At 35.2% G+C, this 25666-nt stretch overlaps 1 protein-coding gene across 2 annotated transcripts in view; it reads left to right on the forward strand.

Annotated features, from left to right (window-relative positions):
- Positions 1 to 1347: 1347 nt before the first annotated feature.
- The window catches only part of Bbox1 (gamma-butyrobetaine hydroxylase 1), a 64656-nt gene continuing 40337 nt past the window's right edge, over positions 1348 to 25666 (forward strand). The window contains exons 1-4 of one of the 2 annotated variants that reach the window (XM_046426362.2): positions 1348 to 1473; positions 1783 to 2013; positions 14211 to 14453; positions 15404 to 15518. In XM_046426362.2, coding sequence (XP_046282318.1) covers positions 14235 to 14453; positions 15404 to 15518 — 334 coding nt within the window. In that variant the 5' untranslated portion in view covers positions 1348 to 1473; positions 1783 to 2013; positions 14211 to 14234. Of the gene's footprint in view, positions 1474 to 1782; positions 2014 to 14121; positions 14454 to 15403; positions 15519 to 25666 lie in introns of those variants that run through there. The other variant, XM_046426363.2, reaches the window with a different exon arrangement.

Here is a 25666-nt window from a genome sequence, read left to right on the forward strand (position 1 = left end):
TAGCGAGGTCCTAAGAAACTCAGCAAGACCCTTTCTCAAAATAAAAAATAAAAGAGGTCTGGGTAGGTCGCTCAGTGGTTAAGCACTCCTAGGTTCAATCCCTGGTACCACAACAAATAAATACATAAAAACATAAGTAAACAATCCCACTACCACATGAGCCAGCAATCCCACTACTGGGTACTTATGCAAAGAACAGGGAATCCATATGGTAAAAAGACATCTGCATTCCCATGTTCATTTACAAGCCTCCTTCCAGCGAAGAACAGGGTTTTATTTGCCATCTTGCCTGTTTATTTGCCTATTTGTTTGTAGAAATTGACTCTTTATTTGCAAATTTTTAAACCTTATTGACAGATTTATTTGTGGTTTGTTTCATTTTATTTACTCATTCCATTAGAAACCATGTACATGCAACATATTTTTTCAACAACTTCCTTAAAGCTGAAACAGAGTTTACTTAATTGATTCAAGCATTTTTTTTTTCTAAAGCTCAAGATGTCAAGTAAAATCAGCAGTATTTTTGTTATGTCATGAGTTATTAAAATATAATCAACTGATTACTTCTAGCTCATCTATACCTTCAATTGCTGTGGGTCTAAATGCTGTCAGTATTTAGTAATGCACCCCACATACACACCTCCTCCCATACACGGGAAACAACCTGCTGTCACCTTCACTGGACACTGGGTGTCAGTAATTTGACTTGAGGAAAGAAGAGAAGTGGAGGCGGTAACCACAGATGAAGGGACAGACATAGCGTAAATGTTACTGTGAAAGGAATTGACAGAGCATCATTGAGGGAGGGGATGCTGCTGTTCTGGAAAGTGGTGGTTGTTCTATGCAACAAACCGTAGAGAGAAATCACGGAGGAGTTAGGCTGCATTTTTCTCTCCCTTTGGTTCACTCTTATTTCTTTTCTGTCTGAGTCTCACAGCCGTGTGACTCCTTTGGGCAAGAAACAACAAGTTGCAGGCTGAGTCTGCCTCTGTGTAGTCTTGGGAAGGGCAGAGGTGGTGAGAGGAGGACAGAAGTCTTGTACATCTCTTTCCTGGACTTCACCTGCTAGCTGATGACTCTCTCTTAATATAACAAGGACCGTGTTAGAAACTGGGACTTGGGACTTGTCCAACAAGCTCTCCCCTAGCCCTGGGAACTCCCCAAGTAAATGCCTGGCAGCCAAGCTCTGGATCCCTGGCACAGTGCCCACGCTGGCCCTTCTCTTTTGTTGCCATAAAGGCTGTGTGTTGTGAGTAAAATCACTGAGCAACCAACTGCCTTCAGAAGAACTCCGGGTTCTCTGACAACTACTGCATATTTCAGCCAAAACTGTAGAGAAAGGGTATTAGACTAAGTAGGGGTGGCACACAATCCCAGCCTTCTCATAGCCCCTTACAACTAGCACATTAGTCTTCAAAGACTCTCATGTTGGAATAGTCCATGAGCAAGTAGATGCCACCTCATTCTACTCAGGTAAGAGTTGGTAGCTCCTGTCTATCAGATGCACATCGGAACGCCAAAGTGAGTTTTCAGTCAAAGAGCTATCACTGTTGTTTTCACTTGTTCCTGTTACTGCTGCTTCAGGCCTAGGGACAAGACACAGACAAATAGGAAATGTGTTTCCTTCTATCAGGAAAGATTCTAAACTGAGGCCATGCTTTGCATTGTAGTCCTGGAGTTTTGCGGTTTGGGGAACTCATGGTAATTAAAAGTACTTTCTCTTGTTTACTGCTTCCCTTCCAGGCCATAAAAGCTCTTTATGTTTCACTTTTAAACTTCCAGGTTCCCTTCAGGAGTTGCTACACCTTCAGACTGAGACATCCTTCCTCATTTGCAAACCTCAGCTGTGTCTGGGGGCAGGGCTGTTCCAGAGCTGCCAAGAGCAGACAGGCTTCCAAGGACAAGTCCCACATCAGACTGGAAACTAGGGGTAGTCCATCCTGGTGTGACGAGCACTGCAAGGCTCCCTCTCCAAAGGACAGCTAGGAGCAAAGCTGACATTTTCTTTACTTGGTAAGTTTTGTGTGGTTTAGTGCCTTAAAGCCTATCTGAAAATGGGTATGATTGAGTTCAAGTTTCTTTTATGTGAAGGGCTTATAGATTCAGGTCCCTGGATTGTGGGTAGGGGGAAGTATTCAGTTGGAATTCCAGTCACATGTAGCTCATAGCCATGGGGCTGCGATGGGGATGGTCCATCCGGCATTTGGAAGAGGCTTGATTTTGGAATGTAGTGGATCTGATTGCTTCTTGGCAACTTCTCTTTCCCAATTATGTTTGGCTTAGTCTGGTCTCCAAATTACTTTGCAATCCCTAAACTGATCCAGAAAGTATACAGAGTGGACAGGCAGAATACTGTCTAAAAAGCAGACTGGGAATGGGGGAAGAAGGGCTTTGAAATGCTCCCTACATAATTTATAACATAGCCCAAAGAAAAGGGACGGCATGTTATTCCTTGCCCATTTCTTAAGTCCAAAAAGCTGAGCGTGTAATGCAGTTCTTTAAAATCCTGGTCAATTAAGGCCATGATACATACTTTCCATCATTTGTTTCTCTAATGAAGCTCAAGAAGAAATAGTATAGGTATTTGGACTTGATTTGATTAAAAACATCAGATTTATCGAGATTAATATATATGTGGTCTGGTTCAAAGAACTGAAAAATCTTCCACTACTCTTTATTACATCAATGAACAAATGCCTTGATAATTAGAATTCCAGTCTAAACACGGTAATTCCACTGGAGTGAAACTAGTGTTTCCCATTTTGTAATTTATGGAGAAAGTTTTTGCATAAAATTTGTTGCTTAAAATGAGACAATAGGCAAAATGGTGAAACTTCTCAAGAAAATGCTAATAGCTCTCCAGAATTCATTATTTACATGAGAATATATTCACATAGTATTATGTATCTCAGCCACTTATCACATCTAGTTTAAAATAAATTGTAAAAAAAAAAATTAAATCTCTAAACTAAATGGTCTTGGGTAGCAGTTGTCATTAGTTAGCTTTCCCCTCCAAAGATTATGTTTCAAATTAGTTAAAATTGACATTTGCAAAACTTCTGTACTCTCTTTTATGAATACTAGAAAAGGTTGACTTTATGTGTGAACAGGGAGCTGGTAAAACTAGGTTTGGAACAACTCTCCCACTAACCAGAAGGTAGGCTTAGACTAATCACATCCAACATCTCTGAGCTTCTGTTTTCCCTGTGTATCTGATGAGGGCACTGAACCTAGTAATATTACAGATTGTTTTTCTTTCTGCCTGTAAGAGTTCTAGTTCCAAGTTACTTTTCTTTCTAAGATCAATGCATAAAGCAATTTCCAGAGCTACTTTTTAAAGTTTTTGAACAATGCTGGAGAGATGGGGTGACAAATTTAAGTTTATAAAATTTTAAAAAAGAAAACAACAACAACAACAAAACCCAGACAAAACCACACCCATCACTGAAGTAGAATAATCTCAAAAATAATTTAGTTGTGCCAAACAGAAGTCTGAGATAAAGTCTATAATTCTGAAGAGGAAAAATATGGTGGTTGATAAGGAAGGAAAAAACACACACTCATACCCCAAGTGATGCTATGAAATAAAAAAGAAACAATTATCCCATCAGATAGGACACTGCCCAAATCCCAGAGCTTTATAAAGGATAGACAAAACTACTCTTTCCCACCAAAACCAAACTGATATTTTATGAACGAAATTACTGAAAGAAGCAGCAAAATAATAAAGTGTAAACCCTTGTCATGATGCTTCAACTGGACTTAATTCAGGTGGGTTCCGTTTAAAAATAGACATCAACTCATCCTCATGTATGAATTTTCAGAAAGAATTTGCTTTTAAATACTGATGATACTTGATTTTTTACCTTTTGAATTTTCATTATTTTTTATGTTTTATAATTTTCATTATGTTTTTCCAGTAAAGCTTTAAATAAACTAAGAAAATTAAAATGGGAAATTATTTCCCCATTTTACCATGTTTTTGTTTGGATTACCATTCACATTTGTCATAAAGCTAAGAAAGAGATCGTGAAGAATCGAAATGACCTGCCAAGTTCCTGCATAGATACCTAAGTAATTTAGCTTCATCAGCACCCTAGTTTTTCTAGTTCTTCCACATACGCCGTGTGCCTCAGGCAGTCTCCCATTAGGAAGGTACTGATGTCTCCACCTCTTTTTGATCAGATGATTTGGAGCAAAAGTCTCAGGTTCCCCCAGTGACTGAAATGAGCTTTTCCCTCTCCATTTCAAATGGCCTAGATAGAAAAAGAAAAAGAAAGACATATAAAAGTCATGACAACTGGGAATGTGATTAGTGTTTGTTGCTGCAAATTTCTACAGCTGTGATCACTTTAACAGTAGATGTGACATGGGCACATTGCCATCTTTAATACAGGAATGTTGTTCATCGTAGTGGAAAATACATCCTTTAAACAGTGCACCCATTAAGTGTCAGTGTTTCATATTTCAAGTTGCATGAAAATTCTTTCAAGCAAGAAAACTTTCAAATCTATTAATAAGCATGTTATTGGAGGAAATGGAGTTTAGAATACATACACATGGAACATGGATGATAAAAATAAATGAGATTTTTAATTTTTTTAAAATGTTAGGATAACTCAAGATGGATTTTACTATCAACTGTATGTTATTTCCTAGCCTATTTCTACTTCTGCCTTCTTGGGTAATTTCAGTCAATTTCTCTTTGGGTTGATGTGAAGAGTCAGTGAGTTACTATATAAAGCCCTTAGAACACTGAGTGGCATAAAGAAAGCATTTGGTAAATGCACACTATTAATTCTACTACTACAATCACTGCTGCTTTTAATTCAATTACTACTATTGTAACCCTAGTGTCTAGGTAATTAAAACTCATTATTTTTTATTTTTTTCTGAGTTTTGTTGAGTTATAATTTACAAATAAATATTAATACATTTATTGTACCCAATGTGATATTTTGATTATGTATACATCATGAAATAATTACCATAATCAAAATAATTAATGTCTATCACTTCACATAATGTGCCCGTGCATGCCTGTATATCTAGTGAGAACACTTGGGATCTACTCTTATTAAATTTCCAGCATCTAATATAGTATTAACTATATTAACTATACTATGTTAGAGCTCCAAAATTTAATCATCCTGCATAACTGAAACTCTTTGCCCTTTGACCAACATCTTCTCCTTTCCCCAACACCTAGGCCCTGCCAACAACCACCATTCTACTCTCTGTTTCTATGAGTTGAAAATTTTAGATTCCACATATAAATTAGATCATACAGTACTTGTCTGTCTGTGCCTAGTTTAGTTCACTTAGCATAACATCCTTCATCCATGTTGTTACAAATGACAAAAGTTCCTTCTTTTATATGACTAGATAAAAGTCCATTACATAGATACATATACACATACACATGTGGATCCTTTGGTTGATTCCATACCTTGACTACTGTGAATAATACTACAGTTAAGATGATACTTCAGCTGTCTCTTCAACACACTGGTTTCATCTCTTTTGGATAGGTACCCAATAGTGAGATTGATTGATCATATGGTAGTTCTATTTGTAATTTTTTGAGGAATCCCATTCCTGTTTTCCATAATAACTGTACCACTTTGCATTCCCCCTAACAGTGTGCAACGCTTCCCCATTCTCTATAGACTCAACAACACTTATTTTTTGTCTTTGTATCACAGCCATTCTAATAGTTGTGAGATTGTATCTTATGGTGGTTTGGGTTTATATTTCTATAATATATATGTACATACATACATACATATCATAGAAATATATACATATATATCATAGAAATACAAACCCAAACCACCATAAGATACACACACACACACACACACACACACACACACACACACATATATATATATATACTGGGGATTGAACACATGAGTGCTTTGTCATGTTGCTACATCCCCAGTCCTTTTTATTTTTTACTTTTTTATTATTTTTTGAGGCAACATCTTGCTAAGTTGCTGAGGGTCTCACTAAGTTGCTGAGGATGGCCTCAAACTTATAATCCTCCTGTCTCAGCCTCCTGAGTCAATTGGGACTACGGGTGAGAACCATTGTGCCCAATCTCTGATGAAACTTGATTAAGCATTTTTCACAGACCTCCTGGGCCATTCTGGGCCATTGGTAAATCCCCTTTGGAGAAATGTCTATTCACGTCCCTTTTCCAGTTTTTAATAGGGTAATTTATATTCTTCCTAGTAAATCATTTGGGTTCCTAATGTATTTCGGTTGTAAACTTATTATTAGATACATTGCTTGCAAATATTTTCTCCCATTCTGTTGATCATCTGTTTTCTCTGCTGATTGTTTTCTCAGCTGTACAGAAGATTTTTAGCTTGAGGTAATCCCATTTGTCTATTCTTGCTTTTTATTTACTGTGCTTTTCTGTCCATATCAAAATATCATTGTCCAGACCCATATCATGCAGCTTTCTCCTTATATTTTATTTTAGTAGTTTTAATTTGGGTGTATTATTTTAAATCATTATTCCATTTTGAGATGATTTTTATTTAGGGTGTGAGAGAAGGGTCCAAATTCATTCTCTGAACAGAGATATGCAGTATGGCTTCACCATTTGTTGAAGACACTGTCTTTTCTTCATTGAGTGTTATTGGAAACTTTGTCAAATACCAATTAACCTTAAATACATGGATTTATTTCTGGTCTTAACTGTTCCATTCCATTGGTTTATGTGTTTTTTATATACTAGTGCCATGTTATTTTGATTGCCATAGTACTGTAGTGTACTTTGAGTTACTTGGTGCCTCCAACTTAATTTTTATTTGTTATGATTACTTTGGCTATTTGGGACTTTTATGGTTTTATACAAATTTGGGTTCTTTTTTCTGTTTCTCTGAAAAAATGTATTTGGCATTTTGATACAAATTGCACTGAAGGCGCAAAAATCCCTTTTAGTAATATTCATTCTTCAAATTCATAAATCTAAGGTATTTCAATTAGTTATGAATCTAAGGTATTTTCAATTTTCAATTACTTCTTCAATTTATTGAATTGTTGTCTTAGAATTTTCAGTGTGTAGATCTGTCATTTCTTTACTTATACTGAATTCTATGTGTTTTCATTGATGATATGGTAAATTGCATATGCTCTTATTACCTTTTTAGAGCATTCATTATTATTGTACAGAAATAATGTGGTATTTGAATGTTGATAGTATCCTGAAACCTTGCTACATTTGCTTGTTACTTCTAAAAGTTTTCCTGTAGTCTTTAGGGTGTCCTGTTATAATATCATGTCATCAATGAACAGAGACAATTTTATTTCAGATTTTATGATTTTTTTCCTTCTTATTGCCTAATTTCTCTGCCTAGAATTCCAATATCATATTGAGTAGAAATGGTCAGAGTGGGCACTCTTCTCTTGTTCCTGTTATTAGAGAATTTTTTTTTTACTTTTTATCATTTAGTGTGATGCTAGTTGTGGGCATATCATACATAGCCTTCATTATGTTAAGGGACATTCCTTCTGTACCTCTTTTCTTGAGAGGGTTGTTATGAAAGGATGTTGAATTTTGTCAAAGACTTTTTTCTGCATCTATTGTGATGGTTATGATTTTTATCCTTCATCCAATCAATGCAGTTTATCACATTTATTGATTTGCTGATATTGAATAATCCTTATATACCAGGAAAAAATCACACTTAATCTTGGTATTTGATCTTTTTAAGCATTAAATTAGTTTTTCTAGCATTTTATTGAGGATTTTTACATCTATGTTTATCTACATTGGCCTGTAATTTTCTAATCTTTTAAAGTCCTTGTCTAGTTTTGGTTTAAGGGTAATACTGGCTACATAAATTGAGTTCGGAAGTGTTCCATCTTCTTTTATTTTTTATGGAAGACTTTGAGAAGAATTGTGTCAATTATTCTTTAAATATTTTTTTTAAATCACCAATGAAGCCATTAGGTACTGGGTTTTTCATGGATGAAGGGTTTTGATTATTGATTCAATTTCACACCCATTAATAATCTGTTCAGATTTTTTATTCTTTAATATTCAACCTTCCATATGTCTCATACATTATATATATATATATATATATATATATATATATATATACCTTCTTGATAAATTCATTTATATTTATTACCTGTTACAGTTTTTTACTTCGAGTCTATTTCATCTGGTGCAAGTAACCACTATTATTTTCTTTTGGTTGTTCTTTTCACATTCCTTTATTTCCAGCCAATATATGTTCTTAAAGCTACTGTAACTACAAAATGTTTTGTATAAGCATCATGATAACCACGGTATACCCACAAAAAAGCCTGTACTGATTTAGCAATGATAAATGGAAATTAAAGCATATCACTACGAAAACAAATATAGGAAAAGACGTCAGAAAGACAAGAAGAATCAAACAAGGAACCATACAACAGAAAAAAATTAGTAAAATGATAATAGTAAATTTTTGACCTATCAATAATTGTTTTAAATGAAAATCAGTTAAATTATCCAATGAAAACATACAAATTAACCAAATGGGGAAAAAAAGACCAGAATCAAAGGTATTTTGCCTACAAGTAACTCACTATAGCTTTTAAATCATACCCCCAGCCCTGAATTTTTTTGTGGTGTATATACTGTGAATTGAACCCAAGAGATACATCCCCAGTCCTTTGTGTTCATTTATTTATTTTAATTTTGAGACAGAGTCTTACTAAGTTGCTGAGAGTCTTGCCAAATTGTTGAAGCTGGCCTCAAACTTACTATCCTCCTGCCTCAGCCTCCCAAGTCACTGGGATTTCTAGCTTCAACTCTGCATATTTCATGTTTTTGATATCACAAATTATACTTTTATATTGTGTATTCATTAAAAATTACTAAAACTATACTAATTTTAATACCTTTATCTTTCATATTACAGTTAAAATTGATTCGTGCACAATCATAACTGTTTTAGAGTATTCTGAATTAGACCATATCTTAATTTTATTTCTTATGAATTTTCATGTTGTTAGTATCCTTTTGCTTGAATTTTAAGAACTTCCTTTAGCATTTCTTTTAAAGAATTTTTTAGTGCTAATAAACCCCTACAGCTTTTGCTTGTTTGGGAAAGCTTTTATTTTTTTTTTTTAATCTCTCTTTCATTTCTGAAAGACAACTTTTCAGATAAAATAATCTTGTTTGGCAGTTTCCATCAATACTTTGAGTATATCATCCCAGTCTGCAAGTTTTCTACTGAAAAATCTGATGTCTATATAGAAGTTCCCTTGTATGTAAGAAGTTGTTTTTCCCTTGCTCCTTTCAAAATTCTTTTTGACTTTGATTTTGTGACAATTTTATTATAATGTATATTGGTCCAGATTTCTTCAATGCTTTATCTAGTTAAGATTCTTTGGGCTATATAGATCCAGATCTTTATTTCCCTCTCCATTATTTTCTGTCATTATTTCTTTAAGTGAGCTTTCTATCTTATTCTTTCTGTCTGCTCCTTTTGAATTCTCTTAATGTTTGTGTTGTTTCACTTGGTGGTATGACATCATCCCAAGTAAGGTTTTTTCATCCCTTTTCATTCTGTTTTCCCACATTTTTTTCTGATTGTGTATTTCAAATGACCTGAAACTCTCTGTGGAGTCTTTAGTTCAGTCATTGCTCTTCATCTTCGGAATTCGTTTGCTTCTTTTTTATGCTTCCTATGCCTTCATCAAATGTCTAATTTTGTACACATTTTCCTGATACAATTTAGTTATCTCTGTGTATCTCTCAGAGCTGCCTAATTTGAACTAACTGGATTAATTTGAATTCTTTTTCAGGAAGTTCATAGATCTCAATTTCTTTAGAGTCAATACCTGGTGCTTTATTTTGTTTTTCTGTGTCATATTGTCTTTATTATTCAGAATCCTTGTGCCCTTGTTTTTGTGTCCATGTATTTGAAAAAGTCAGTACCTCTTCCAGTTTTTGAAGACTGGATTTAGCAAGAGAAGTCTTTTGCTAATAGCTCCATTCAGAGAGTCTAGGTGGGACAACTAAGCCAGTGGACAGGCAGCCTTGCTGCTGAGGTCTTCTGGCTGGCTGTCCTTGGGTCACTAGGCAGGTAGACCTGGAAAATGGTTTCACAAGTGTGGGATAAGTTTGAGTGTATGATTGCTGATTTAGTACCTGGACGGATCCATGAGGGCCAGCCTGGTGCTGGGTTTCACTGGGGTATCCCTGGCAATTAGTTCCACGTGGGTAAGTCTTTAAACAAATATTCTTGTTTGACAACCAAGTCAATTTCTCTTTCATACAATGCCACAAGCAGTTACCACTATTCTCCCAAACCATCAAGTTAAGAAAAAAATAAAAATAAAAACCTGTTTTGTTTTGTCTACTTTTCCTTCAAACAGAGTACTGATTTTTTTGGTTTTTATAATGAAAATATTACATTCTTGGTATCCTTTAAAATTTGGATCCTCATATTTTGAAAGCAATTTGTAAACTGGAAAGTAACTATGAGAGAGCATTCTGGAAAGTGTAGAATCTAAAGGTCACATCTCGTGAAAAGTAGTCAGAAAAACTTGACTTATTTATCTTAGATAAGAGAGAAGATGAAGAGGGCACATTAAAACAGTTTTAATAACAGAAGTGCTATTATTTTGGAATGAATGCATCCTGTGTTGTTTACAAATATTGTGCTAGAACCAATAAGTGAGATTTTTTCTTTGAAGTATTTTCTTTCAAAGGAGATCATCATAAAGAAAACGAAATTTCAAGCTGTATGTGTTTGTTTTATCTGCATTGTTATTTTGAGGTATCTTTAGCATTTGGTTTTTAATCAACTAATTTTAGTAAATGAATAACCCAACAACTTAAAATAGATTAGGTTAAAGACCACAAGGATATGAGACACACAAACTAGGATACATGCATATAACTTTTTTAGTTCTTTCTATTTTGTCTGTGGGCTTGCCATCATCTATGTTAATAATTATTTGCTGTGAAACCTGAATTTTCCCTGTCTACTTGCCACTCACTGGAAAAACTTGAAATAAAAAAGAAAACTTGGTATACATGCAGGTGTAGCAAAGAAATCCACTGTTGGGTGTCCATATGAACAATTGCCTTCTGTGTTGTATTTCTTGTTATCTCTAATAGTTTGCAGTTATTCCTCTTTTGATACAGAGCTGGCAAAATTAGATTTAAATGAGTAAGGAATTGTTTTTCTCATGTTAAAAGAGGTCTAGATGTGACCATCTATTCCTAGTAATGTGATTTCACAGAAACATGAGGAACCCTGACTTCTTTGTAGATTTGATGCCTCTTGGTTGCAAAATGACAGCCCCACTCCAAATACCTCCTCCACATTCATATCCATAAAGAAATGAATGGAAGTAAGTAGGGGAAAAGAGCATGTAGAAGCCAAGTCTACCTTCTTTTAAAATGTTTTCCTGCCCAGAAACTTCCAAACATATTTCATCAATTTGGCCAAAATTACATCATACATACACATCTTAGCTATAGAAAAAAACTGGAAATATAGCTATTTACCCTCTTATGCTTCTATGAAGAAATGAAAGTTGATCACAGATCCTTTAAGAATTACTCAAGTAGTCATCTTCTATACTGGGGTGTCCTGAAGCTTCTCAGACAGCTATCAACACCATTTTTATTGGTCTTATTTTTTGTTTACTTTCATAACCATCTCAACTTCCCTTATCATTACAACTTCATGGTCAACTTTGCACCCTCTGGTGCAGTGTCACAAAAGAGATATTTATTATGTATTTTAATAGTAAGTTTAATTTTATATACGAGGAGGAAAAAGAGAAACCATGCATCCAGGCATGGTTATATCCCACTGTGGTGAAAACATGAACTGAATAACTTCATCAAGGACAGGCAAACTACAATATATGGACCAGATGTGGTCTACAGGCTGCTTTTGTGCACTCCGTGAGCTCACAATATTTATTACATTCTTACAGGGTTTAAAAAAATAAGAACATGCAACAGAAACTGTATGTACCCTGCAAATTAAAAAAAAAAAGATACTATCTGTCCTTTTACAGATAGTATTTAGCAACTCCCTACATAGATTTAAAAAAATAGAAATCTTGTATTTCTATTTTTTTTTCCTTAGCTATGACATGTTATTTAAGGATTTGATTATATTATCCCAGAATTTCTATTGAAATCATTACTGTTCTTTGAAACTGTATATGTGAGAAAATATTCCAAACTGCCCCTCCTCCTATCAGAAAAAAACAAATTGCCTAACCATTTCACAGAGAAATTGATGTTAGGACTTGCCTAAAACCCCTTATTCAAACTCATGAGCTAAATTTTCAGATTTTAACTAAATTATAATTTTAATGATTTTTAAAGTTGTAATTCTGTCATGTCATTATACAAATTAAAAAAAAAAAAAACAGGAGTTCCCAAGTAGAAATATACCCAAGACCCAGTGAATTGTATTATAGCTGTAGTGAGTTAAATAAAGAAAATAATCTTCCTTGTCTTGACGCTCTTCCATTACCTGACTAAAACATTAAAGCTAATGATTTGGAGGGAACATGTGTAACAGTCACCTAAAGTTGCTTTATTTTAATATTGTGTATTTTTAAAGTTATTTTTAATGTTATATAAAATATTTGCCAGAAGTTCAAGAAAAACAAGGATTAATTTTGTCTTATTGGCATTGAAGCACCTAATTGCTGTAAATGGAAGGAATTTTACAAACATTCATCGTGTGTATGTGTGTGTGTGAGAGAGAGAAAGAAACACACATATCTCAAGGCAATGGAGTTTCATTTCTATTGTTCACATCACCTTCTATTAATGATTAACTGATAATTACCTGGAAGATTGAGACATTTTACTTTCATGTAAATTATATTTTTTCTATATAAGCTCTAATCCTTATTTATGAGTTCTGGAAAATAAAAATGAAGAAAGTGAAATTTAGGGCACTGTCATGTTTTTTGAAATTCGAGTATAAAGTCGTTAATGGAATCAGGATCAACACTGAGGTGCTAAGTCTATAACACCACAGTGGCTCACTTGCACTAGATTTTCTTTCCCATAGATATGCGTATCTACAAATTTGGTGGACGTCTTAATTTAAAAAAGGTCATGTATTCTCAATTAAAATGAAGGTACATAAAAATACTCCATAAATGTTCAGAATAAACTAACCAAAATATCAAAGCACACTATTGATTTATACCAAAGCCGAAAGTTTCAGAGAATAAACAAATTCTTTGCATAACTTAAAGACGTTGAAAATATTTCATTGAGACAATGTACTACATCAGAAAAAGAGTAAATAAAAAACCAGGTGGGGTGGACATACATGTAATCACAGCAGCTCAGGAAACTGAGGCAAGAGAATCACAAGTTCAAAGCCAGCCTCAGCAATTTAGCAAATATTGTGTCTCAAAATAAAAAATAAAATGGGCGGGGTATGTGGCTCAGTGGTTGAGTGCCTCTGGGTTCAATTCCTGGTACCAAAAAAAAAAAAAAAAAAAATATATATATATATATATATATATATATATATATATATAAATATATATATATATATATATATATTTATAAATATATATATTTATAAATATATATATATATAAAATAAACCAGAGATAACGTTATGTTCTAACTTATAGTATGCCTTAAAATAAATTGCATTAATATTCCCTTGATTAGAATAAGTTTCCTAGATAGGGATTATGAAAATATCTGTTTTCAAAGGCCTTATACAATTGGGCATCAGTTAAAATAGCAAAGGCACGATTGTTATACTATCAATTTGTGGAGCATTTTTTTCTTTTAAAAAAATTTCAGAGACTTTATCAAACATAAAAGTATGTATGTCATTGGTTCTGAATTTATTATCTAAAATTTCGGTGAGAAAAACAAGCAATTCTTTTTATCTGAATCCTGCCCAGGATTGGTTCTGAATTTATTATCTTAAATTTCTGTAAGAAAAACAAGGAATTCTTTTTATCTTATTTACTTTTAGCCACTGTGTTTCTGTTTATAGCATCTGAAATGCTCTCATCAGAACAGGGTCCCCAGAATAGATAAGTCAAATCCACAGGTTCAGGCAGCTAGGTGACTAGCAGAGGCCAGAGTCCACTTGAACTGTGCACACTCACAGAGGTCAAGTTTAGATCCACTCCATCTGACTATTTATTTTAACACTGATTTAACAGCAGCTCTCTAACAGGATTTAACCTCAAACACCAGAAACATGCATTGTGCCATCCAAAAGGCAGAAGCACTGGATGGGAATCACTTGATGCAAATCCTCTGGAATGATGGGACAGAGTCTCTCTACCCAGCTGTATGGCTGCGAGACAACTGCCAGTGCTCCGATTGCTACCTGGATTCTGCAAAAGCACGGAAACTTCTCCTGGAAACCCTTGATGTGAACATTGGTATTAAAGACCTGGAGTTTGACAAAAAAAAGGTAATACCTCTAAAGAATCACTTCCTTCTCTTCCAAATAAATAAAGGAGCTAGTCTAAAATAAGTCAAATAACTTGTTTTTATGTGATTATGTATATTCCAACTATAGGATCATGTTCATGTAGTGCTCAATGCAAATTAAGCATACTCAGTAAATGAAAGTATAAGCTATTTTTATTACTTGTACCATTTTTAATACAATCTGCATTATTGCTCATTATTCTTTCCATGAATGGCATTGAAGACACAACTATGTCAGTGGTTTTGAGCCTCAGTTTATTCATTTGTAAACTAGGGATTCTAATAAAATTTGTTCATAGTAATGCTGTCAGGACTCAATGAGATAAAATGGCTAAAAAAGAATAGTTTAACATACTGCTCAACATACAGTGGACACTCAAAAAAAAATAGTACTGATGATTTTTTAAAAATTTATCAATGTATTTTTTTATTAGTTAGTAGTTGTGTAAAGTTTTGCCCTGAAAGAATAGTTTTCAAAACCAAATGAGACATGACCAAATTTACCAGAATTCTTATCATAAGGGAAGATTTAAGCAGAAAGGGCATCCTTTTCCCATTCTTTTATCTTTGTCTCAACCTAAGGACCAGGTGTTCTCACTTTTATTAGTAATATTATTTCTGTGTCATTATCATTACTCTTTCTAATACCCTTGCCAGGAATTGTAATTACTATCTAACTTCAGTCTTCACAGAATATTTGGGGATCACAAGTTTAGAGACTGTAGAAAAAGGACTTTGGGTCAAGCCAAATTCTACTTCTTGCACAACTATTTTGGTGGACTCATCCTTAGATGTATCGCCTTGACTTGCAAGGGATAACTAGATTCCCTGAACACCTTAAATAGCATTGAGAAATGGTGCAACCAAAGAGGACACAATTATTTGGAAGTATAATGTACACTTAGGTGATATTTTTCTTTCTATTACAAGGTGAATATCACATGGCCAAATGAGCATTTCAGTGAATTTGAAGCTGATTGGCTGAAGAAAAGATGTTTTTCCCGGAAGGCCAGAGCAAAACTTCAGGAAGAATTGTTTTTGCCAGGTAATCCTGCTACAGTCTTCAAAGCCACTTAAAACCCTTACTATCAGTAAGGGTCTTTTTAAAAGAATTATTTTAATTGTGCATAATTGGGGGGTTACTCTTTGATAATTTGATGCATGTATGAATTTCAAATCAGGGTAGTTAGTAATTTTATGGCACATACTTATGAGGTGCACTATGATATTTTAATACATAAATACCCAGATATGATCTGTATTTCTACCTCTTGATCATTACGTTGTTAGGATTTTATGGTAAGGAATTTGCTCAGCAACAAATTCAAACCCTATGATTTTTTAAAAATAATATTGCCACTTATATAAAATGTTTAAAATATTACCACTAAAGATCATTTGGGTCAAAATGAAAAGAAGTACAGAGGAGTTCTAAGACATTGAAAATAGGTGGGACAAAAGAATTGCAGCAGACTGTGTCCTTATTGTTTAAAGTTAAATCTGGCATCTCACTGGCACTTTGTAAGTGTTCCCTGAAAAGGAGCAGGATGAACCTAGGCAGACTTCTCCTGAATAACTTTGTCTTAGTGCCAGAACAACACAAACCAGCCAAGCAAGAATTCCTAACCTGGTGTCCACAGATGGAATTATGTGATCAATGCACCCATAGAATGGTGAACACAGCATTAAGTATGAGTGGGAGTTGAGTGTGACCGAAAGTATATGTGTTCATTTGCACTCCAGCACATTTGTCTGGAGAGAGTGTATATGTGTCTCAAGAAGAATCTGTTGCCAGAAAAAAATATTCAGAAAAGCTGCAGAGGATAGATTCTGTAGAAAAAAAAGAGGACTTATTTTTGAGCTAATAGACAAAATAAAATGAAATACCTAAAACAAAGAGAAAGATAATTTTAAAGTATAACTTGTAGGAGATACAGAATAATAGAGCTAATGCAGAGGCACTCCTGAGGGTGGAAGGAGCGCATGACGTACTCTGCATCTTGAAGATTTGTTACACATGGGTTAAAGGCTAACTTTCGCGACCAGGGTGATTTTTGCGTATTTGCTAGAACCTTGACTAATACGAACACACTAATGTGACATGTTCCCTTAAACTTTTTCTGCTACTATTAACTAGACATATTGAAAGTCTACCCCTTTCAGCAACCTTATAGAATTCTGTAACACCTCTGTGGGAACTCTCGAGTCAAACACTAAAAAGAGATTTCACCTTACTCTTTCAAAATTCTCAAAAACGTGGTAATTATCCATGGTTTTGAATGCTAGACTTAGAATAGGTTACTGTGCATGTCACTAATTAATCACTGCACCAGATAGCTTTACCTTTTCCTGTGGTTGTCAGTACTAGGGTATGATAGTGTCCCCTTTGTCTTTAAGCATAGACCAATCTTGTCAAGAATTAATTTTCTCTGCTTGCTTACTCTGACCATTCTGCAGCTGACAAGGTTTTGTTCTAGTGTTTTGTGTCTAAACCACCAGGAATCTATTTTTCCCTCTCTTCAATCCTGCTAGCTGGTTGAATACACATGAGTATCCAGGGAAAAAATGTTTTTTCTGCTTTCTTCCAATGAGCACATTACTAGATTCTTCAAGGAGTCTCTAGTTACACAACTTTATAGCAATTGTCTGGGTCAAATTGTAGTATCTCAAATATATATCTTTTATTTATTTTAGATTTCTTCTGGTACTCAAAGCATTTTTTTTCTTAACTCTGCCTTAATTTTGTAATCCAGTTGGATTTTACTTTCATTTCCTTCAAGTTCTTCTTTAGATTATTTCAGGAAATAAAAGCCAACATTTTATTATTACAGCTTAAGCTTTTAAGCACTGTAAAAGGATATGGTCACCCCCTATTAACATTTCTTGATTGCAGTTTTACAGCTTACATTTCTCAGTACTATCAGTCAGTAGCAAAGTAGAAATGATACTACACTCAGTTAAGTAGTGGAAAAAACTGATCACAATGACAGGCTGCAATCACAAATAGTATAAGGAGAACTGGCTGTAATGTAGACACTGGAAAATACTTTAATGATTTAAAACAAGATCAGATTTTTAAAATATGTTCCCAAGATGTGCAGTTGGTGAGTAAAAGAAGACACTAATGGTTCATTTTGGGGATATTGGTTCTATGGCTTTTTGCCTACGGAATTTGATACTCTATTTCATTGCCATTGCATATTTTCAAACATCAGTACTACAGGGCACCTAAACAAATTGAGTTACATTAGTGGAAGGATTTTGTTTTGAATCCCAATAGCAATGTCTCCTCCTCTGCTTTTCCTAAGAGTGAGGGCCACAGGATTTTTAAAATCTGGAGTCAAGATGCAGAGCACTGGCCTTGATCTTCTCCTGGAACGAGCTGTTGAACACAAAATTGAAAAGGCAAATGATAATCAGCTGTGGGATGGATTGTGGGACAGTCATGGGACAGACTAACATGGAACAGTCACAGCTAAAAGGAAGATGTGGATAATAATCATTTTTCCTGAATTTTTATTTAGTGGTGTGCCAATTTTGTGCTGGGGAATCTGCAAGAAAATGCCAAAATAGAAAAAGCATTTGTGTCCATCCTTTAGGACTTATCAAGTCTAGTATAGAACAAAGTCATGAAAACAAGTAAGCAGAGTACATTAAGTACATTGAAGCATGAATTGAAGGTAAATGGTGACCCAGAAGAAGGAATTTGAGGAAATGAGGTAATGATGCTTGAGCCAGCTTCTGAAGAATTCATCAATTTTTTAGGCCAAGACAGAAAGTAAGGAAATTCTCTACAGAGGGAAAAAAGAAAACATGTAGAAGATCTTTGAAGTGTTAAATAGAAGGATGGTTTTGGGAAACTGTTATAAACTATTAACATTGGTGAAGTTAAAGCTGCTAGGCGACCGAGGAGAGGGAATGGTCCAAACTAGGACGGGGCTCAAGTGCCCTGCTTGGTCCTCCACCCACAGAAAAGGAAAATTCTTCCTAACATAGAGTCCAGATATCCCATTACATGAGCACCCCACAGATTCTCATCCTATGAGGTCAAAGAAATGAGCTGAAGATGTTTACAGGTTTAAGATCACCTTAATTTTTTTGGCTGAATTTTACATTTTTGGAGTTGTGTCAGTTGATTTTAATTAAATGACTATTATTTCTCAAATGCCTACAAGTCTGTGAGCCTCTAAAATGCTTTGCTTTGCTTTTGTTGCAGTCTCCTCTCCTGTGGTGTGTGTCTTTGGCCCTGGGTTTGCATTTTTCTTACGAAGAGAGTGAAAGGATCAGATTTGCATTGTAGTCCCAGCTGTGTGTTGCATGGACTGTATGTGGAGAGACAGGGAACAGGGACCCATAGTATGGTCTAGGAATGGTACCATCAGAGACAATGATGACTTAAAGGGAAGAAAGGTTGGGGAAGAATTTGTATTCAAAGAAACATATATTAACATATAGGGTGGGAAGTTGGTGGCCCCATTCTCTCATCTCTATCAAGTAAAAACTTGACTGATAAAGCCTAGCCTTTGAATACTTACAAATACATGGATGAAAATTGAGGACTTTAATAGAATACTAAAAACAAAATTGTATTATGCGATTGTTTTAACTTCTTTGCAAAATTTCAATGTAATTATATACTCGTTTTTGTGACTGGTAAGCAAGATTGACAAAACTAAAATGAAAAAAAAATTACTAAATGAGGTAGATAAAATGACTGATCTGCAAATATTATTCTTTTATTAATACTCAGTGTCAAAATAAATGAATGTGTGCTTTTCTCTTTGATTTTAATCGTCTCTTTGAATTGGTACTAAAATATATCAGTCTCTGATTTTAATATTTGTTACGGAAAATTGAATTTTAAAAGTTATAATTTAGAGAAAAATTTTTTTTTCAATTTGAGATTGTAAGCTCAGATTTCTCAGGTCTCCAGGACTAAGCCCTTTACACAGTCAAAAGAGAACATTTTCTCCCAATTCTGTATGCCTCTCTTATAGCAGAGCCAGCCTTGGCCATCCACTTAATCCAATGACAACCCCTCAGTCTTTAGCTATAATCCCCTCCTTTGTTTCAAAAGAATAAGCCACAGAAGTGAAAACTCTCAAGTAACTGTCAGGGCCCTCTAAAATCTATTTGCCTTGCCCACAGCAAGAAAAAACACAGAGCTTTCCTTTCTCAAAAAGAACTGTGTGTTTACTTGAAGATGAAGATTGTTATTATAGTATAAAGAACAGGGCTGGTTTGGTTCAGAAGCCATTTTTACAGAACCTTGTCAAAAAGCAAAAATCATGTGTATATGTGTTTAGCTGGAAACTAACACACACAATAAAAATGTCTAAGCCCATGTGTTATTTTATCCCATCTCTGAGCCTTGACCCATCCATTCTTGGGAGTCTGCAATGGAGCAAGGGGAGTGAGGGTATTTATTTCACCTATTACTGTCCTTGGGGATTATAAACAGAGATGGAAGGTTTTGTTTTTCATTTCTCTGGCAGCTTTAGCATGTTCCAGGGTCTCTGAGTTGCCAGGTCACAATGGCTTCGAAACAACCTTGTCAAACAGCTGCAATTGAGCCACAAGGCCTCCCAAATATGCTTACCTCCCCAAAAAAGAGACCTAATAAAATGAACCTTTTCTGAGGTCTCCTTGGCTCATGAGCTGAGTCTCCATTCTGTTGAGCCTGTTATATGTACAAAGGGCCTCTTGACTTTTAGATCTTTGGGGTTTTGATAGAATACACCTACCTCAATTATCTGTGAGATTACTCTGTGCCTTGTTGATGTCTTTTAATGTGTCCTATTTTTTCTAAATTAAATATTATTTAGTATTCCTACTTAATTTCCTCATTGTACTTGGTAAACTCAGATAAAATATCTAAAGGATCCAATGTCCTTCTAAGAGACTGGATTGCCCTTGTTCTGTCAGCCCAACAGGGAAGACAGAGCCTGGGGTGATCTACATTATTATAATAATAATCTAGAGGTTGTGCCCATGATTTCTAGATTAGTGGTATCTTTCTTACAAGCTTGGCTTACTTTTTTCTATACCCCTGGAATGAGTTTTATAACATTGGCATTTGGACTGAAAATTTAGAATTATGAATTTAGGAATTTATTCCTAAGGGTGACAATTTCAAAAAGTAAAGTTGTATGTTAACTTCACATTTCCCAAACCTACAGATAAGGGATAAATTTAGCCTGACATTTTTGCTAGAGCCTACATATCAGGAAATTCACTAACCAAATAAATAAATAACAACTAATTAAAAATTATTTCTTCTTACTTCTGGTTTTACTTTGCTTCTTCAAGATGACAGACTATGAACTATACAACCTTAATATTGAAGTAGTAGGTATCTTTATCAGATTTAAATTTCTTCTTTTAAATTTCAAGCCCAGACTTTCAAATATGTCCATGGAATAGCTATGGGCTATCTTTTTTGGAAAAAAGAGACAGATTTTTTTTTTAATTTTCCCATTTCATTCTGTGGATTTGCCTAATTTTTAGTTGAGCAAATTAGAAAAAGTTCTACTCCAATCAGTGAGTTCTAGAACTTTACTAATTTTTTTTATCTTGAAATCCTATGTTTGTATCAATGCATAACTTTGCTCTTAATCAAAAGGGCACTAGAGCACTGAGGTTAAAGTACTGTGAGTCCTAGGCCTTGATGGATCTGTGACTTTAAGCAACTCATTCAACCTTTCTAAGCTCCAAAATCTTTATCTGTCTGATAGTATGCAGCCACCTTCTTGAGTAATGCAATGCTAAATGAAGGGCAATGCTGCAGGGTATGTAGTTACTCACTTAGTTTTCACAGGACTCCCCTGACATGGATATAAATGACCACAGAGAGTACCCTGAGAGGTTTCTTGATGCTCTAGACAGTATATCATTCTTTTTTGAATGCAGAGTCCTATCATTGAAATTCATTTCTCCAGGTGGCTTTCAAGTTTCCATGAACACTGTTGGCACTGAGAAGAATGATATTTAACAGGTTATAGAGGCAAATATTGCACAAGCTGTATCTTATGACAACTTAGTTGGAACCTCTCATGCCTGGATTCCTGAGTTAACTAGGCTATCCACACTAGGCTTGTACAACTCTGCAGAGTAATGTCCCTGATGCACAAGATCATCTCCCCCCCCCCCTTTACTCTGGTGTCTCATTGTTTGAAGAATAAAATCCAGCTGTCATTTGGGCTTTTAAGTCATTCTACAATCTGGCGTGTGGACTTTAATTCCAGTTCTACCTGTTCCCTGGATTACTTGTTCTACTTTTTCTCTCTGAGCAAACTTCACCTATCCATCTTACAAGGTCTACTCACATCCCAATGAAGCCTTTTATCAATTATTTACTGGTAGCACTGAAATACAAAGTCATAATATAACAGTGGAAACCTAGGGTGTTTTTTAAAAAATTTTGTTAGAAACTAAAAAGAAAGTGAAAAAATATAGTGTGTAAAGAAAAAGCTCTTCACCTGTAAACAATCATATTATGAAAGGAGCACAGACATTAGAGTTAGCAAAGTTGGCCTTTCGCTTGGCAATCTTGCTATGTTGCCCAGGCTGGTCTCCAACTCCAGGACTCAAGTGATTCTCCTGCCTCAGCTCCTGGGGTAGCTAGAACTACAGGCATATGATGTCGTGCCCAGCTTAGCAGTGACTTTGACTATGCTCTGTGAACTTAGTTTCATAAATTATCTAACCTCACTTTTTTCACATATAAATGAGGCAACACTTCTCAGGTTTGGGGAAAAATTTTTCCTCTTAGAGAGCATAGACATAAGAGCAGAGGTACAGTCAGGAACATTTAGTAAAGCGAGAAGGAGAAAGATACAGTATCTGATGATTGAGCTTCTCTGATGGGAAGAATAATCATGTTACATTCCTGATTAAAAGCACCAGAGTTTAGAGTTGAACTGTGGCTGTGAAAGGACTTTGATCATTCAAACAGTGGTTTGACCCTAGCCAAAAGTTACCTACGTGGCAAAGTTTCATTTATATTGAATTTTAAAAGGCAGTGATAAATGGGTCAATTGTAAGCCTAATTCCAGTCAAGAATATGCAAATCTTTCATGAAGCTGGAATGACCAGCAGAGTTGGGAGAAATTAACCATCATTTTAGTTAGTTAAGGATAGCTACAGATGAAGACACCAGCAATCCTCAGGTATATTATGTCACATGTGTGCTAGGGAATTGGAAGAGAAAAATTCTAGACCTAAACTAGGTCCAATCCTATGCCCATATAGAAACTATAATCTTAATAAGGAAGATAAACAGCAAATATCTAAGAGAACAAGATTCCCATACAATGAAGAAGTAGCCGATAAGCTTTACATCAATAGGGCATAATGAAAGTTTCTATCCCATAATAAACTGTCTAGTTAAAATATGATGGACAACCAAAATTGGATTTAATAAAGTGATTTGAGAAGTATGGGGAAAAAAAAGAGAAAAATCAGAGGAGAAATGTATCCTTTGATGGCAGCGGATGGTCTAAGGTAATTTTACTCCCTGAACAGTCTTTTCCATCTCAGTAGATGGCAACTCCATCTCCCCAGTAGCAGACTCATCCTTGACTTCTCTTGTCTTTCATTCTACCCATTCAATTTATCAAAAAATTCCATTAGCTCTATCATCAAAATAATTCACCATCTAACCATTTCTCACTGTCTCCACCATTACCCCTCTGTCTAAACTACCAACATCATGTGTTCTTCTCTGTCCTAAACTTCTTCTCCTACTTTCACACCACTCTTCTTTTTTCACATGCTTAAGCGTTGATATATGCCAGCTGCTGAGGTCAGTGTTTAATGCATATTGCCCTATTTAGTCCTAGAAATAACTACACAAAGGCAACATTGTCATAATAATCATTTTACATGTAGGAAAATGAGACTGATAGAAATCATCCAAAGAGAAAGGGGTAGTAGTCTTCTGATGAGCCAAGATGCAACTGAAGAGCACCTGCATAATCAAATAGTTCCCCTCCTCCTCTGCTATGTGCTCACATCAATACGTGTGGGTTCCTCTGTCTGCTACTACCATTATTGCATTGAATGATCATGGTCTGTGTATGCAACTGTCTTCCCACATTAAACTGTTGAAATCCAGGGAAATAATTACTGTTAGTAACAGATATTTATTCATCATCTACCATGTGCTGTGCATTTACTCATTCATCACATTCCACAGTGTCTGTTATGTATTAAGCACTGCACCCTAGGGCTGGGAATTTAGTGTGGGCAAAACATAAAAAGACCCTGACCCTTTGGAGCCAAGTGTACATAGGAATTAAGAGAAACTTGAGGACAGAGAATGTGAAAAAAAAAAAATCAGCTAGGGGAGCTTAAGATACAGTTAACTAGAGATGAATGATCATGTGGCAAGTTCACCCATCGTAGTGTGTTTTCTTCTAGCCATGTTCAGTTGCTCTGGCTCAAGTGAAAACTGAACCAGGTAGCAGACCACTGTGTTGTGTTCTTTATAGATATCATCTCATTTAAATTTTACAACAACGCTGTAGGCTACTTTCATCCTGCATTTTCCAGACAAAGAAGATGAACTTTGAGAGTTTCTCAGTTTCTAAAGATCATGCAGATGGTAAATATTGGAATTCACATTTGAATCCAGATCTCTCACATTCAAATTGTGAGTCAGTAACTTTGAAGCAAGGTCTCTATCAAATGGAAATTGCACCCTATCTCTATATGAGCTTAGAAAGCTTTCAATGAATGAATGTCAGAAATAAAGTAGATGAGTACGGGGGAAGAACTCTTGGCTAACAATCAGTTCATACCATTCTCATGGACCAAAATGTTAATAGAAGTCAACAGAGCTGAGGCTGACATAAAAAACTAATTAGACATGGGCTGTATTATTTAAATTATAGTAGTGAACTAGCCCACCATGAAAGAAGAGACCAAATCACATTTATAATATTATGTCCAAATCAGGATACTCACACTGTCATGGGGCATCAGCACACTTGAACACATGATCCAAAGAAGAACAGAGAGGGTGGTCAAGGGTCTGGTACTCATAAAACCTGGCACAGGATGGAAGAAGAAAGAGGATACTCAGCCTCAAAAAAGCTTAGCACAGTTGCTGTCTTCATGGACATTCCCAAAATTTCTGTATTGTGTAACATAAAATTGGGGGTTTTAAAAAAGGTGACATGGGAAGATTGTGCCTTACAGAAAAGGCTTGGAGCAGTCAGAAACTATCTTCTCCATAGAGGTGTGTTCTGGGTAATTGAAAGGGATAAAGAGGGTGTTTTATAAACTTTTTGTGGATGTTATAGTGGGTAGCCAGAGCAAGGACAGAAGGTGAGGCTGACTCGTTTTCCCTGCCTACCCTAAGGAAGTCTAGGATGATGATCTTTTTTTTCCCTGAGCTTCATCAGTGCTTACTTTATTTCACTATACAATTCCTTTCCTCAATTTCTGGAGTCAGATTGTGTGGGTGATCCAGTTCTGACAGATATTAGCTATGTGATATTGGGCCAATTATCTCAGGACTTGTGCCTCCTCTTCATCTCTAAAATGAAAATAATAGAACATATTCTATAAAGTTGTTGTAAGGGTTACATGAAGTCATCCATATACAGTGTTTAGAAGAATGCCTGAAATTGTAAGTGTTCCATAAACATTAGCTCCCGTTATTTAAAAAATTATTCATTGTGTACTGTGTCACCTCACAGTTTTACGTGTTCTTCTTGTTTACTCCAGTTATCTGGTCATTCTTGTCATGAGGATGAGCATATAGACTATCCTAGGTACTTAATATTCCAAAAGCAAAATGTGTTGCTTTCCTTTCAAGCAGGATAAATTTGTTTAGATGTCTCATGTATACTTTCTGAGGGATATTTTTAGAGTCTGATGGGATTATTACCTAGAGAAAGGGTTTGATAGATTTCTTCGTCTTCCAAAATACTAAGATGTGCTCAGACACAATCCCATTTTTAAAGGTGACTTCTAGTCTCTAGTCATCATTAGGAAGTAAGCAAAGACTTATCAAGGATATAGAAAGTATAGGTTTTCTAAAATCCCACGAGGTACCATCCTTGAACTATATACCTGGGGATGAGTGGGGGAGAAAGAAGTAATATTGGTGAAGAAATAAAGATAAATGGCATGACCCCCATAGTTCATGATGACTTATAATCTAGAGAAAGGTAGAGACGAAGTCCT

The sequence above is a fragment of the Marmota monax genome, unplaced genomic scaffold, assembly GCF_021218885.2.
Source record: "Marmota monax isolate L192 unplaced genomic scaffold, Marmota_monax_Labrador192_F-V1.1 WCK01_AAM20220418_F8-fsc00520, whole genome shotgun sequence".
Classification (NCBI taxonomy): Eukaryota; Metazoa; Chordata; class Mammalia; order Rodentia; family Sciuridae; genus Marmota; species Marmota monax.